The sequence below is a fragment of the Pagrus pagrus genome (assembly GCF_965226575.1).
Source record: "Pagrus pagrus genome assembly, chromosome: 10".
Classification (NCBI taxonomy): Eukaryota; Metazoa; Chordata; class Actinopteri; order Spariformes; family Sparidae; genus Pagrus; species Pagrus pagrus.
Window position 1 is genome coordinate 10,921,294 of NC_140194.1, and position 16,957 is coordinate 10,938,250.

Genomic DNA, 16,957 nt, shown 5'->3' on the forward strand with positions numbered 1-16,957 from the left:
GTCGCGAGGAGCTGTAGACCATAATAGCCTCCACACACGCTAAATAATTCCTGCAAGCTCTTCAGCTGTAAACCTGCAAACATAGACGCTTTTGTGTATCGTGAACAGAATATGATGATGTGCGTGATCTTGGCCATGTTTTTGCTGGAAGCACATTATGATTAAAACAATGTAACAACCGCACGAGCTACACATTACATTGGTGTTTACAGTTTGATGGGCTAATAATGTGGTTTAGATGAGGAGATGATGCAAATGCGCGTCATTCTGATGTATTTTGAGCATTTTTGGCCAGTTTACAAATTCAGAAACAGTCTGGAGTAATTTTTTTTTTATTTGCCAATTATGTTATTTATGATATAGAAGTGGAAAAGTGTTGATCAAGGTCAGTCTAATTAGATATTTCCGTTCCTATGTAGGCCCTAAAACTGCGCAGGGTCGATCAGCATGGATTACTTTCAGGCCTACATCTATTCTTCGGCTATTGACAACCTCTCCCTTTTCAGTGTGCATGACTGGAGCTCTCACTAGCGCTGCTAGTGGACAATCAAACCTACACACCCACCTCCAGACACACTCGCATTTCTCATTTCTTACTTCTAGTCTAAATTAGATAGCAAGACGCAGTGTCGGAGCTCACAGATCGCATAGAATTAGTTTGAAGTACTAGCGGTAGTTAAGCAGTAAATCTGAAATTCAACATGGAGTCCCCTCCAGATCCAGCGAGCGACCCGGGCAACAGCGCCTCGGAGCCGGCTACCCCGGTCAGGGAGACCCCGGTAAACCTGGAGACGCTCCGGAAAGCGGACCATCCAGCCCCGGTTCGAAGGCAGACCTGTTCGAGCACCAACAGAGGTGAGCTGGACCGCATTTCTCTTTGTAATGTGTGAGGGGGGGAAAAAAACGACCGATCGGGGGGGAATTTTTGAATCAAACTTCCAAATGAATTAAATCGCCTCCCTCGTAAATAACAGCACAGTGTCTAAATTCACCCAACCGCAGGGACAAGGCTTTTTATTTTAGTGCCATCGCGGCTTCTTTTTTGCCCGTTCGGCTGTAATTAGTGCCTCGGTGTGTGTTGCGTGTGTGTGTGTGTGTGTGTGTGTGTGTGTTTGGTGGTGTTCAGGCTCCACTGACAGCTCAAATCATAGGGGGGTGATACGGTCACAGATGTCACATTTACTCCGACTGCAAGATAAATCAATTACCCAGCAACTTCAATTTGACCATCAGGAGCTTCTCTCGGTGCCAAAACAGGCCGACCTGTCCGCTCAGACGCGATATTGTCAAAGTGTCAAAAGTGAACTTTTGGAGACTGTGGGCTAGTTTATCGATCAGTCCCATTCTCCTTTTTTTTTTTTCCTGTAGGGACGTGTCTTCCACTATTCCCTCACACAGCACACAGCGCCGTCTGGCTGGATTTTTTTTTTCTTCTCTCTTTCACATCTCCAGCAGATTTTAGGCTATTCCTGTGTGCAGTAAGACGCCCCAGCAGCTGGATTTTGTTTCTCCCAAACACTGTTTGCGAGCATGACGGCGCTTCGCACGCCTGAGAAACGATCAGACAATAAAAAGAACTACACCCGGCCTCGTATTATCAATTAGCCCCGTCAAAAGTGTGTCTGCATGGCTGCCGAGGACTAGTTCATTTTAACATGATTTATCCACCACGTCCCGTCCATGTTGTACAGTACAGACAGTATTTAACCACACCCCCTCTCTCGGCTGTCTCCAGCACAGGGCTAACCGGGCTCATCCAAGTTCAAAGAAATAGTGATTTCTCTGCTCGTTCCTGACGAGCAAGGAGTTGGTGTATACATGACAGGCGAGGCGGACGGGCGCATACATGACAATTAATTCATGGCACGGTGCGTTTTCGTGTGCGCACTCTTCCTGTGCGCAAGGGTATATTTAGAGTGTGATATGGTGAATGTGGAATGTAAGCTGGTTATGTAACAGGTTTAGCCATAAACAGAGGCGCGCAACTGAGAGCAGAAATCATCATCGCAGATCTTTTTTTTCACTTCAGACGAGAGCTCAACCCACTCCCCATGATCGCCACGGCTGTTTAATTACCGAAATAAATAAATAAAAAAAACAGAGACGGAGAAAGAATCGATCCACTCGAGCGAGTATTTATACACCACTGAAGGGAAACTGTGTGACTTTGTGGGCTGGCACAGCCGGAGCACTTATGTAATAGCGGGGCAAAGACAGGTAGTTGGGGAGGCTTCTGTGGATTGATTTCTTTTTTCGCAAGTCTGACTTTGAGACACTCCTAACCTGCTGACCCATATTCACCCCACCCTTTTATGCACAGGATTAAAGTGCGTCTGGGAAAGAGAAAGACAGGAAAAAGAACGCCTTCGGTCTGTTATGTAATGCTGAATGGGTGAAAAAAAGGAAAGAAAACACAACACATGTTCAGTGGGACAACCTCTGTAGCTTTAAAGGAGTTTCCCCCTGCACTGAAACTTGTGTTTTGACCCCTGTGTAAAGAATAAGCGTGATTGTTGGAGAGCATTAGCAGCAGACGGCTTGAGGAAAAGTTTTGAGAACTTTTAAAAAAACTTATTGTAAGTCTACACTTGTCTGAAAAGGGTTGAATCACTGTCATACGTTTAATGCCAGTGTGCATTATGTCATTGGTCTACACTTTGACACAGTGACGGCAGTCTTTTGTCGTCTGCCATCTAATCTATACGCTCTTAAACACGTTGGAGTGCGATAACAAGGCATTTAAACACTGCAGCAGCCCGCCTGTATTTGTTTTAAAAGACACTTCACTGGGCTCACACAGCTGATTATTTTATAAATGTAATTATCAGAACATTCACCAAGCAGGAGAGCAGGAGAAAATGTTCCTTCCATAAAGAAATGATTGCTTAATTGCTTCATTTAACTAAGCACTGTAAGTGTTCTATTAGGAGGTAACAGCAGTTGTTTTATTGGGCTCGCACATTTCAGCGCAAGATTACTCAAAAAACATGAAACAATAAAAGAAATGGCTCACGAAGTGTTAAAAGCTTGTGAGACATTTTTTTAGGGATTACAGCTCTCTGGCTTTTAACCGGCCACCGAAAGCAACAACTGAGCGGCGGCAGACACTTTGCTCGAGCGCAGTTTCCCCTCTTCACACCAGCTGTATTAGACTTTCTGAGGATGCACATTTCTTATCCTGCATGCAGAGCGTTTACTGTTTTAACCCTGAGTGCTAATACCTTTTAAGCAGAAAGGGCTTACTTCAGCAGAAGCTCGGCTGTAAGACTTGAGCGGGTCAGAGAACAGGCCTTGGAGGGCTGTGGGTATCATTACTGGAAAGAAAAAAAGGGGTGTTATTTTCATATAGCAAGATCCCTCCGTGCGCAAATTTGGAAACAATCAATATTAATGGCTTGGTTATGTAAGGTCATGGTCTCTGCAGAGGCACGAAACCTCACGATTGCACAGGGAAGTTGTCTTTAACATTGTGAAAGGTGTCCCCAGGTGGTTTGCTACAGCTTGAGAATATTATTACAGTACGTCCGGCTTATAACTTGCCTCAGTGTCGTGTCTAGATTGAATCTTCTTTTGATATTTTTCCAGCCTGTTTCACATGTAGATTGTCTCATCACAAGTTTTTCTTACCGTTCTCTTAAGATAAAAAAATAAATTAGCTAATTTAAATGTTGCTTTCTTTGTGGGAAGCCAATCTTCCCCCGACAAAGGCAGAGTATATAACTATTCAGTCTTCTCTTAATGAACACGTAAAAAGACTTTCATCCAACAGTTTTATTTTTGTGCGCCCGAAATGAGAGCTCTCGGCTAGAGCGGCAGCATTTATTTAGCTGTTGGTGACACAAGACGGATGAGGTGTAGGGACGGAGAGGCTTTTTAAAAAAAGGTATTACACGGAATCTCAAAAAGCCGGGAGTTGGCACGGGGCTTGCACGCCACTCGAGTGGACAGCAACATTATTGCGGCTGTGGCATTCTCAAATTCAATGAATTAGGGCTCCTGGCCTGCTGGAGAGCATGAAGTTCCAGGTATAGGTTTATAGCTGAGCCTTCAGCTCGGACAAGAACTCCATTAGGTGTCTCTCTTTTTGTCTGGCTGGCTGGCTGTAACATGATATGGAGTCTCAAGTCCCCCTGCGTTTTCAATTCTTATGTGTGGGTGAGGTGATAATATCGTGAACTCTTTTATTGGTGCCTGTCAGACAGTTAACATTGTTAAATGTTAACAGTCGGCCTATTTGAAGTCAAAGCTCAGTATTTGATCCATCCACAGTAAGTTCAGTATAAAACATCAGCCAGTTTAACAGAAAAAGATAAAGATTTCTCCTACGTAACACTGAGCTGTTGCATAGACGGTGACATCTGCTCTTAGGTTGGACTTTGGCAGCAATACCTTTTGTTATGAGCTTCAAAGGTCAAATTACGTTCTGACGGCAGCGCGGTTATCTAAGGAGGATATACCTGAATGTCAACATAACATCGGGATTAGTAGTTAAATGAGCACTGATTGAGATTATGTCATATCAGGTGTCAGGCGGTTTCTTTCTCACTGTTGGTTGACAAGAATAAGAATATAAGAATATGTGTTACATTACAAGATATCACTTTGGCTGAAACTGTCTCGTTTAGGTGTAAAGTGCTCTGAGTTGCTCTATAATTTTTTAGGTCCCGTTAAATAAAAAAATCCCTTGTCTCTTTTTCTTTTTGCGTAGCTATCTATCGTCGTTGATCAGAAACGTGATCTGTTTTTGGATATTTTCATATCATGCTCCCATTCTTTTTGCAGTTTCACAGTCTCTTTATAAAAATTAAATTCAATTAAACATGTTCTTTGATTTTAAAGCTTCACAACTAAGTCAGTCTGTAAGTCTACCTTTGCAGTAAGGCAAACTAGCATTAGCTCAAGTAATGAGCTGATGAGTGTCTTTCTTGTGATATAAACGTCTCAGATTTACTTACAATATCTCAATGAAGCCTCTCTTGATTTTTCGTTCTGCCTTAACATCCTGCTTTGTGAGAAAATTACACTCACAAAGGCAATTTATGGGACATGTTAAACTCGATAGTATTGGTTCTTTTTAAATAGCCGACATTTTAATGTTCTGAGCTCTGCTAGTGCGAGACTGAAAGGCTTCTCTGCAGTTAACCACTTTTGTTTGGTCTATCAGTGCAGCCCACCAGTTGTTCTTTATTTCTTTTTAATATTGTGGCATTTAATCCGTCATATATATATGGAGAGCTTAGAACATGCAGTAGCCTCTGATGACATGGAGTGGACTGTTTTCCGTTTTTTGATGAAAGGACTGCAGATGTTATTGAAGGAAACTGCTTTATAGACTCACTGTTGCTTCTCCCCGGCCAGTGAAAGTTTACACACACTCACAGGACTTTGCTAGCTGTTAACGGGCATACCACTGCCTGAGTTCCACACTTCAAACCAGTGACTCTCTCTTTAAGTCTAAACATTTGAGCTAATGGCTTCATAGCATGCAGATATCTCTATGTATATATATCAGATGTGTGCAAATGCCTATAATTTATATCACATGGCACCTGATATGATGCGGAAAACTTGGTTTACCACGGTTCACGTTATTTGAGTCCATGTGCTTTCAATCAGTACAGGAACTTGAATTAAAGTGCAGTGGTTGTTAAGTTGTTAACTGTTGTTGGCATATTACGAAACGGTTTAGCTCAGGTTACACACTGTAGATGCAGAACAAGATGGTGAAGCTGCATTTTTTGGTACCTTTGCAACTTAGTTTTCAGACTGATCGAGTATATATTATCGGCATCGCAGTGCAATGCCTAACAGGCCCCTTATATTAATTAAAAAAAGTTTAGAAATGTCAAACTTACCCTAGACCAAATCTGAAAGTTTTATTCTTGTGGGACAATTTATTTTGGAGTTTAAATCACCAGTGGCTTAACTGGGGCTGGCGAGGAAGTTTCGACTAGTGACAGACACCAGATTTGATGTGAAATCTCCAGTGGTGAATGATAGCTCAGATCTATGGCCCATTTACAGAAGTTTGTATCTTAGATAGAAACGTCTGAATAGTAATGACCGGAAATACTCCAGATGCATTATTGGAGGGCGTTAAAGGCGTCTAAATTTAATGTGGGTACACTGTGACCTAAGTACTGGTGCCGCTTGGCTCCGTGCTGCTCTGCGCCTCTCTGATATGAAAAGGGCCCCTTAGAAGAGGCCTGGAGGGAAAGAGGTGGTGAAAGGGGTCTAAAGGATCACTCAGAGGAATTCTTATGTCACATCTAGGGCCAAGCCTTTCACATCCATACCAGTGTGGAGGGTGCAAAGCTCCCGAAGCAGGTAGGTAAACCCCTCGCGCTGAAAATCCCATCACTCAGTCAGGAACTTTGACCAGCTTTTGATCTAACTCATACCGGATGTATACGTTCATGCTGCTTCATGTCATGTGTGACAGGTCATATGAACCTTCAGCTGAAGTGTCTGCAGACTCAGAGAATATATATATAAATATATGTATGTCTTTACTGCAGAGGCTTTTATGCTTCATGCAGGCTGCAGAGCACAGACATGTGTTGAACACTTGAGAGAAAAATCAGGATGAACTCCGGCGGCAGAGGTTCTCCCAGATGTTATGTGCATATGCGTGCTTTAAAACAGGAAGAGGTAACGTTGTAAAATCTAAAGTATGTTATTCAAACGGCACACCTCAAGAGCCTCTTAACCGTTATTTATCTTGCTTTCTGGAGGGTAAATGGCCCTCATGGCAGCTCAGATTTAAGGACTCTGTTGAGTGGTGGAATAAGACATCAGACTGAGATGGAAATATGTTTTGCATATTTTAGTCTGAAGGACATTAGCAAGGCAGAAGAATCCACGTGCGCTGTCCGTTGGTTAGAGTAATAGCACCATAACAGTGTCTGTGTCCCATTAGCTTTTGCACGGACAAAGCTGGCACGGTGGCAGCACGAAAACACACATTCAAACTACTCCCCACAAAATACCAACAAATCACATTGTAATGAACTTCTGCTGTGACTAACATAATAAGAATTGACGTGATTTAAATAACATAACCACAAAGAAAATAGATGGACTCTGAATTAATCTATCATGATCTATTAGATAAATATCACCATGTAGCTTTGAACCCTTGCACACCAAAGTATAATTAATAATTACTAGATGGTAAGTTTCTTTTGACGTATTGCACTATTAGTGTTTAAAGCCATGTATATTATTTCATTCTGTAATATAATTTGGGAGTGAATTCTGTTGTTGCTCTGCTCTGTATATTACTTGAACTGATGCGGTTTTGGATTTTGGCAAAGTATAACCTTTCACTAGAATAGTCAAGACTAGAGAGGATAATTTCTTTAGTCTGGAAAATGTGTGCGTTAACTTTTTGTAAGTCTCTGCATCATTATTTCACCACATGTCAACTTATTGCTCTTCATTTGCACCAATCCATCTTTAAATTTAGAAATAATTAAAAAACATATTATAAATAATGTAGTTGCAGGAGCAGAACATGTTCTCGAGTGCCTGTACTTTGATTTTTCCTTCGCTTCCATCACACGGGGTAAGGTAATAACACCGAGGAGGGCGAAGCACGCATATCACATCCTCCGCCGTAATATTCGTTACATCAGTACTGCCGGAGTATTACTCGACAAAGTTTATTTGTCACCTGAAATAAACAAAAAACTTTTGGAGACAGGCAGATAAAACAACTTGAAAAATCAGTGTCATTTCTGTTGGCTTGATTATTTATATTGGAATAACAAGCGCGACTTAATCTCATAAATAAAAAAGGGAGAGATACAGATCCGTCCCCTCCAGGTACAGCCGCCACTTAATCGAATTAGCTCCACTCTCAGGCTTGACGGGCTCTTCAAACACCCCTGGTGACTTCTGAGTGCCGATTACAATCAGCTACTATTTTCAGCCTTTGATTAAAATCTGGTGAGGTTGGACAGAATTTTTTTGAGCGCAGAACCAACTAATTATTAACATCGCAGGCAGCCCATCTCTCTCTTTTTTGCCAGTTGCAGAGGGCCAATGGGCTGGAGTAGTTAAACAACACCCATAAGTATTAATCATGTTGAATCACTCCGTGTGAAACTATTAGCGTCTTCTTATTGAAACATCCCACACTCTGTCTGTGTGTTATCCAAACACAGATATTTTTTTAACGACCTTTGTGTCATTATAAACAAATCTGAGCGGAGAAGTCTGGCTCGAGTATTTGTGGAATCAAAGGCGGCGTTTGTGTTTGTTTCACAGCGAAACATTTAGACTGATTCTGATGAGTCTTAACACCATAATCTTTGTCAGATAATCTAGTTGCTAATACAAATTTTCTCATCTGGCAGACAACAATAATGAACACAACTCTTTACTCATAAAATAATAGAAGATGATCACAATTGTTCCTGCCTCACACAGTATGTCATGGAGTCATTGTAATGTGCCTGTCAAAGACAATTCTGCTCTTTTGTTACTTTCAAAAGGCAGCTTTTGAATATGAATAAGTCACTAATGAATATTTGGTTCTTGTGTCTGTGGATTGATTGCTTTAGGAGGCGTACTAAGACAGAGTGTGGCACTATGGGCCTCAATCAATGCTGCAATGCTGCTGCTGTGCTGCTTTCTGACAGTGATTGAAAGACAAAGTCACTCTTCGGCATGTACGATACACGAATCCTGCTCTCACTCGCTGACATATATCATCAGATCAATCAATATTTGCAGCTTTATTTTACTAATGCAGTACTTAAGAGGCAATAATTAACGCCATGCTGGGTTGTTAAAAGCCTATTTTTATGTGACAGACAGAAATAGACATACAGAAATAGGAAGATGAAGGCCTTTGGTTGATGTTGATAGTGGCATGTCGTGCAGACGTTCCTTACACACCGAACTATGAACTTATGGAGAACTTCCCACACAACTATTCCTGTTGCTTTTAAGTTTCGTTAATGTGCAAAACTGGAGTTATTTTTCTTTTTTAACTATTTTTTTTCTTTGAATGTTTTTATCCATTATGAATGACTGGAAAGTATTTGGGTTATACCGAGGTTAAGGACAGTACTTAGGGAGAGTGGCAGGTAAATAAAGCTCCACATGCAACACGAATTGGCACCTTTAAAAATTTGAAATACCTCCGTTTTGAGTTACTGTTGACCCTTCATCAACTTAATAGACTATTTTTATTCGGCCTTTGTCGAGGTTGTACGTTTGTATGAGTAATTGAAATATAGTGCGAAACAGTTTAACTGAGGGAATATTCATTCGATGTCATCTTGTGTTAAACAAGTGTGGCTTGTGATGCTCATTAATTTCTGCTTGCTCCACTTGCAGTGTTTGGGCTCTCTTCTCTGGCTCGGTGCCACAGCGTCTTCTGAAAGAGCCACTTCATCTCTGTCAGGGGCAGGTGGAAATTTGCTGCACACTTCTAATTGGACAAAGTGCCTTTCAAACTCTGAGCCATCATACACAGATCAGATTATCATACAGACCAGGTGTCAACAGAGGTTTTTCACCTCCCTCATCCCCTCCTGCTCTGTCTGGCATCTTTTGGTCGACTTTCAGATTTTCCCTGTGCTGTGTCGCTTTGTGACTCCCTGCCGCCTAGTGGCCCGAGGCATAATGAGCCTTGTTTTACAGATTAATTACAAGAAAGTGCACTTGTTATTTTGACTTTATTGTACACTGCAGAGCAACATTACGACAGCAGACACCTTCTCAAACTGAGAGAGATCACAACGACTTTCAAGTGATTCAACAGATGGTGCTGAAATTGCCCGCCTAAGATACTCAAGTGGGTCCTTCATAAGTTTAAACCAGTAGCTTGGTCATTTTTAGTCTCAAGCATAGAATCATTTACAAGAGCCAGAAGGAGGATTGTGAGGCTGCAGGCTAGCTCACAGGGGGCATTAAGGTCTGCAGTATAGCTCAGGGCCAGACCTCACCGTGCTTGTAAAAGTAACCGGTGAAATCTTCAGATCAATTCTTCGAATAACAGGTAACCAGCGTAAAAAAGAGCCGAACTCGAGTGATGTTATTTTGTCTGTTTGAATCAGTTAAGGGCATGACGGCTGAATTTTGAATGAGCCAGAGAAGTGAAAAAAGACCTCTGATCATTTTAAGAATAAAGTTGTGCTAGCCTAAGTACGAGAAGAAAACAGACTTTTTCCATCAATACTGTATGTTTTAGAGATGAATTACAGAAAGACCTCCAGTCTTTTCTGGATAGATAACCAGGAAAAACAGCCTGCAAGTGGCAAAGGCTTTTGTCGGAACGACGTATTCACACTGTTTGAGTCAGTGGCCTTGATATGTGTATTGTCAGTGCAGCAGTCTCAGGAAATGTTTTGTTTTCTGTTGATATGAAAAGTGTGAGCCGGTAAATGGAAAAATAAGATGGGGCATAAAATTGAACCTTGAAGAGCAGCGAAGGAAATGTTTGTTGAAAGATGGGAAACAAGTGTATGAGAGGTTCAGTACAAGCTGAACAGATTGCACTAACATTGAACAAATCAGATTTTTTTATTTGCCTTTTGACAACTTTGCACCTGGACTTGAGCTGCACTGGCACTAGTTGGCAATAGAGCACTGATGTGAAAGCGTGACTTGAGGAATTAGGTGAAGAATTAAGCGGTAGAACGGCAGAATCTCACTTAATCACAGTGTCCTTTGAGAAAAGGCTAAACCAGTTGCACACAGTGATAAATATATTATCGCCACTCCTTTCACACATCAGCCAAACACGGCAAAATTTTGGCATACTCGATTGCTTATCTTGTCCGCACGTCGTCAGCACAGATGTATTACCCTGTGCTGATTTGATTCTGGGCAAAGGAAAGTGGACAGGAGAGATTGATGGTGGTGTCCCCAGTCAGACAGATAACACCTGATTCTGCCTGCAGGGGGTTGGTCTAGCACACTCCTCCCCCTGCACCCTCAGACGCGTCGAAGGCTGTGCTGAGGAGGTGAACCGTTCCTTCACTCAATGCAAATTCAGGGCCACATTCAGAGATGATCCCAGGACGATTGAGCCAATGTGGCCCCGAGCACTCTGCACCACATGATCCATGCATCAGCCACACCTGGGAGAAACCCACACAGGCATGGGGGTCATTTGTTTAACACAGGTGCATCATGTATCTCAACGCACACACACGTATCCACACGCTTGAACAGACGCACACATGCCCGATTGCACACTTACACACAGATAGACAAGTGTTAATGAAATGCTGTCTGCGCACATGGTTTTATATATTGGAAAAATGTCTGCCGTGCTGCACCTTTTGTTATGACCTGTTGTTTCTGTCACTTTTTACCTGTCTCGGAAATCTTGATCAAATATCACGAGGGAATATACTGCAACAGATAAAAAAAGTACTTAAAACTGGATACCTGAATAAGCACCGTTCATAGGAGAGTCGTGGGGTATTTAAAAATAGTCACTGTTTTTGGATGAATTGATAATTTACTGCATCAGTGTTTGATATTGGCAGATTTTTAGCATTTCAAGTAGCACATCTCATACTGGATTAATATTTTGAACAAGCCACAGCTTTCAGATTGATGTTCTCAAGATCTTTCATCCCTACGATTTATAGATTAGTCAATTGACAGAAGAGAAAATCTGCTATTTGATTAGTTCAGTCATTTATCAAGCAAAATGCCAAAAGAATTGCTTATTTTTTATAGCTGAAAATTGCTTACTTTTTTATTTTGGACCGCTTGGTCAGAAAAAACAAGCAATTGAAGCAATTGATGATTATTTTCATCATTGATTAGTCTGCTATATCGACATTTTTTTTTTTTTTTTACATTTTTCGATTGATCAATTGTTTAGTCTAATATTTTCCCCCCAAAAAATGATATCTTCAAAGTGATTATTTTCTTCAAAGCCCAAAGCACTCTTGATTTACATCAATAAATGTCGAAAAGTAGAACATTCTTACTTTGAAGAAGCTGGAGCCAGCGAAAGCTTGACATTTTTGCTTGAAAAATAACGAAAGCAAATAAAAGATTATAAGAATTGTTGGCTTCTAAATTTTTTCCCCGTCCATTCATAGATTAATCGACTATTCGCTGCAGTTCTCTCTAAAGAAACACTGTTATAAAGAGTGTTGTGGATAGTTGATATCGGATGTTGTTAATATATTTTTTCCTCGTGATTGATAGATTTGTCAATTGACAGGAAAGATAATCAATTAATCTAGTCATTTATAAAGCAAAATGCCAAACTATTGCAGAGTTAATGTTTTGTTATCACTGAAAATTATCTATAGGTTTTGGACTGTTTGTTGGACAAGACAAGCAATATGAAGACATCACCTTAGGCTTTGGGAGAATTTTAATATTTTCCGACCATTTACTGACATTTATAGACAAAATAATTAATTGATAGTGGAAATAATCATTGATTGCAGCTCTAATACAATTTTAAGTGTAGTCTCCATACTGGCATCATGCTGGTTTGTTCCCTGTTCTGCCTGCACCATATGGATACAGAGGGCAGTTTAGAAAACATTCTCGCTTTTAAAAGCTCTTTTGATGCCATTACATCATTTGTTATGATTTAGCAACAGTCAGTAACATCTGAGCATCTTGTGATCCCCACGTATCAAAGTCTGCTGCTGCATCCTCAAACAGACATACAGTGCAGCAAAACAAATTTTCATTTTTTTAATTCAATAACAAGGTGTGCAGCACAGGTTCTCAGTGTGTGAAGCAGATGGTGAAAGGCTAGTGTATAATAGATCTCAATATTAACTGTAGCACATGCTGGGAGTGTTGGTGGATGGCACACAGCAGAGTAAAAGAGAAGCTATGACCTTCTGTCCCATCATTTACCCCCTCGTGCCCCCCATACCGCTCTCAAATTACTTTGTTTTAGCCAATTAAAGCAGCCGGCTGAGCATCAAGCGGGCTGCCATTTTTTCGCTCACCTGGACCCATGTGACATTATCGCTCTGTCATCGGGAGAGATGGCCGTAAGTGGGAATCTCTGGCGTGGCACCGTGCCACCTTAGACCCCACTGTGCTCACCGAGATTAATGCAATGATTCTCCCTCCAACTTGCGAGAATCTCAGTCGGCTCTCTCACCTGTTCCCGGTGATAGCGCTGCACACAGCTCAGCTCAGCACCTCACTCCATGAACCAATGAGGAAATGATTGCGGCGGTTGCAGCACGCTCCAAAGCAGACCACAGATATACATCTAGTGATATTTCCTGTTTTACCTCTGCTAGAAAAAAAAAGAGATCAGTTTCTAAATGTGCAAGGAATCTATTGTCCTTAAGTTGCCTTGTCGCTGATCAAGATACCATATGCTGAGAAATGGTTCTCTTTCCAAATCCTTTAATGGCTCAATAATAGAAAGAAAGGCGGCAGACACAACAATACCATGGCACGGGATGAGTGAAGGACTGGAGTGTGTGGTGTTTAACAGCCATACGAGCACAGATTATGTGCTTGAAGGGGCTGAATTGAGTGCCAGCAGTGACAGTTGGGCTGGGAATTGAGTGTGCCTGGGACGTGCGGCTTGACTCCGCTCGGAAACACCACTGGGTCCAGGGCTCATCTCTGTAGCCCTCCGCCTCCCTCCTCCCGTACAATCATTGTGGCCTGCCGTTTGCTCCGCTTCACCAGGGGAATGGACGGGCCCCTGCTCCCGCTTGATGAGCGCTCGCTAATGGCTGCTTCTTTGAAAGCCGACGGGCCCGTTTGAGGGGTGTCTTTTACTTCCCTCCAGCTTGCCTTGGCTGGGCATTCGTCAGGCTGCCTGGCTTTGCTGTCCTGCCCACATGATGGTGCGCCAAGGGGCTGAAACGTCTGTCATTTGTTTTACTTTCAAATAAAAGTTGACGATTTACCAATAAAAAAGTAAAAATAGTCTTTTGATGATGTCTGGAGGCATATGGAGAAAGTGTTGCAATGGCGACATTTTCAGCACTTTGTCAGAAATAACAAAAGGCGAAAGAGATTTGTCTTTCTACTTAATTGTGTTTCCTCTGATACAGAAAAGTGTGGCCATGGTTTTGTGTAAAGTGAACAAGCGAGTATAGAAAATGTGACGGATATTAAAATATGTGTGAGCGCACATACGAAACATAGATGTCACTGAGCTTCTTTACATCTGATCCTGTACCAGCACATGTAACGGCTTGCCAAAATGCACTATGAAAGGAAGCGGGGACAATTAAATCCCCCTCGTTAATGTTTTATTTCAGAAAAGGTATTTTTACTGTTCAGCTGCACAACAAGGACTCCAGCAGCGGTCTTAAGGAGATGTATTCTTAACACGACTTAGAACTGGGAGGTCTGTAATAACAAAATAAGCAGCTGTGTTTGAAATTGGGCCCCCTGACAGTTTGCATACTTTTCACAGGCTGTTAGTCCTGTATAGTTCAGAAGTATACACAAACCAAGGGAGAAGACAAGAGCATCTACCTTAAGAGGAGAAGAAACCAACCGCAGCATTGAAAGAGAAGTTTTTAAGACCTAGATGGTTGTTGGATGTGAGTCTAACGCTTCTGGATCAGTAACGCTGCCAGTCGTCTGGTTGCGCATCTCACTGCTACCCTTGACCACTGCCCTGTCCAACCAAGAGGGAGCCGTTGGTCCCGCTGCCCTCCTCTTCGCTACCAGCTTCTGGAGACTCCATTAGCAAGTTGGAGTCGTCCTTGGAAGTCTCCTCTCTATAACTTCTCCTGTCTTCACTCTCTCTATATCCCTCTCCCTCTCTGCTTCACGTGCACTCCCCACCCCCCCCAACACTTGAAACTAGGGTGAAGGTCAGAAATGGCGAATTTGATATAAGAGCTGACGTGCTTCCGTGGAGCACCTTGTCAACTCAAAACAATAGGTTTTCAAGAGCTGTTACGCCGAATAAAGAATGTTCGCATATTCCCAGAGAAATGTCCTCCGCCAGACATTCCCAACAGAGATGAGAACATTTGTCTGCATACATTTTTACCTGCGCTGGCCCAGTAGAAAATGGGGGTTGAAGCTAAATGAATTCATGTTAACATGTGAGCAAATAAATTATTTCACCTGGGAGAGTGAGGAAGTCATCCAATTTGCATGTTGGAACCTTTATCCTTGTGATGTCTGATTTGGTCATTAAATGCTCAAATGGTCTGCGCCGGTCCGTCGTATTCAGCTTTGTGTTGATGTAAATTTAAGCTCCCGTTCGGAACTCAACATATAATGTTGCGTCTTTATTAGGCTGCACACGATGAAGAAGTAACAGATGTTAGCAGTTGCATAATGGCAAGTGGAAAAAGCAGCCAGCTGTGGTGTTGTACAGCGGTGTATCAAATAGTTTAATATGATCTGACCTCTGTGTCTCAGTGGTATCTCTGAGCTGCCTCTTGGTGGGCGATTTCAAAACAGTCTCATCAGACAGGTCAGGATGAATGGAGACGAGAGCTAGTCAGGTCAAAATACGCAGCTCTCAGGAGAAAGTGTATTTTTTATACTAATCAAACAGTCCAACTAATGAGGGCATGACAGAAAAATAAGTTAAGGTCTTTCAAGGTAATGACCATGTATTTTATTTCTGAACACGATCTGGAGGTATCTCACGAGGTAATAAGAAAACGACCCCGATTAGGAAAAAAAAGTGGAAAATGGATTGATGGATGTTAATATAACTGCTTTATTCATTTCCGTTGTCACAGATCTCTCACCAAGCAGTTGTCACAGGCAGTTTCATCTCAAATTAAATTCATTTGGATATGACATTTTAATTGGAACACTATTCCCATTAATTGAACAAATTAGAGAGAGTCTGCTGGGGGAAAGGTAATCTCTGGGAGAGATGATTTGGAATTCACAGTTCAGAATTAAAAATCAGCTGCTCGGCTTTGTTTTTCTGTGGCACCCAGTTTTGCGGCAGTGCGCACGGGCAGCGCCAGCGCTCGAGGTCTCGGCGGCACTCAGGGCTCACGTTGCCTTCATTAAAAGCGATTAAGGAATAGGTCAATTTAGTCTGCTTGGCTGGTTCGAGCCGTGCATTTCCTCCTATGAAATGTCTTTGTCTTCGTCTGGCCAGGCTCTGTGGGCTCGGGGAGCCACTCGAGCAGCAAATGTGATCCGTCACTATTTTATGCGTGTTTACATGTCTGATTGGACGTCTCGGCGAGTCATGGCAGTATAGTTTTAAATGCTGTCATTTTGTTTTTATCGCTGTGCGAACGTGGTGTGCGTTCACATGTGTTCTGGTTTTCATGCCTCTGTGCTCTGTTTGAGCACACATGCCGCCTGGCTGCTGATGAGTTGCTGTCTGATTAGCAATGAAAAGTGCTGTTCACCCCTGCAGCTTGAACTACTGTGAGCAATTAATTAATTACGCTAATAAAAATCACCTTAAAATGTGTGTGGTTGATTTCATAAACAAATGTGGATACAGAAATGTTCCCCAAACCAAACGTGGGGTTGTTGTGATCTCTCAGGCTGAACGGATGCTGATTCTGTGTGGATAAACAGTTTTTTTTTAACCTTTTGTTCACACTGTCAAAGCATTCAGGATTCACAGTTGTTTTAAGAAAAGTTCAGGTGTCGTGTGTGTAACACGTTAACCTCTGTTTGCAATACAGCTTGTGATATCAGAGTGTTTTGGAATTGGGTTCCAGAGAGACAATTGACGCCGACTAAATACAAAATGTGTTGCAAATTTTCCATTTCAGGGTGGCCACCTGTCAGTTTAGGTAGACTGGCAATTTGGCCAGGAGAGAGAACCTGGTGCCAGGAGGAGCCAGGTGTAGATAAATGTTGCACATATGTCATCAGATTATAAAAGAAATTGTCTATTTGCGCTGCATATGCGGGACAAAATGTTTAATTCTAACAAATGATTCCTCTATTATTCTCTAATTGTTCTCCAGTTTCACATGAGATATGTGCATTATGTACTGAATGTACAAAGAAAGAGAAATCTCTGGCGCCT

General features: G+C 42.0%; 1 protein-coding gene across 1 annotated transcript in view; it reads left to right on the forward strand.

Moving 5' to 3' along the window:
* Positions 1–542: 542 nt before the first annotated feature.
* The window catches only part of roraa (RAR-related orphan receptor A, paralog a), a 187,935-nt gene continuing 171,520 nt past the window's right edge, over positions 543–16,957 (forward strand). Inside the window, exon 1 of the mRNA XM_084364534.1 lies at positions 543–855. Within this exon, the coding sequence (XP_084220660.1) occupies positions 702–855 (154 nt within the window). The 5' untranslated portion in view covers positions 543–701. The remainder of the gene's footprint in view (positions 856–16,957) is intronic.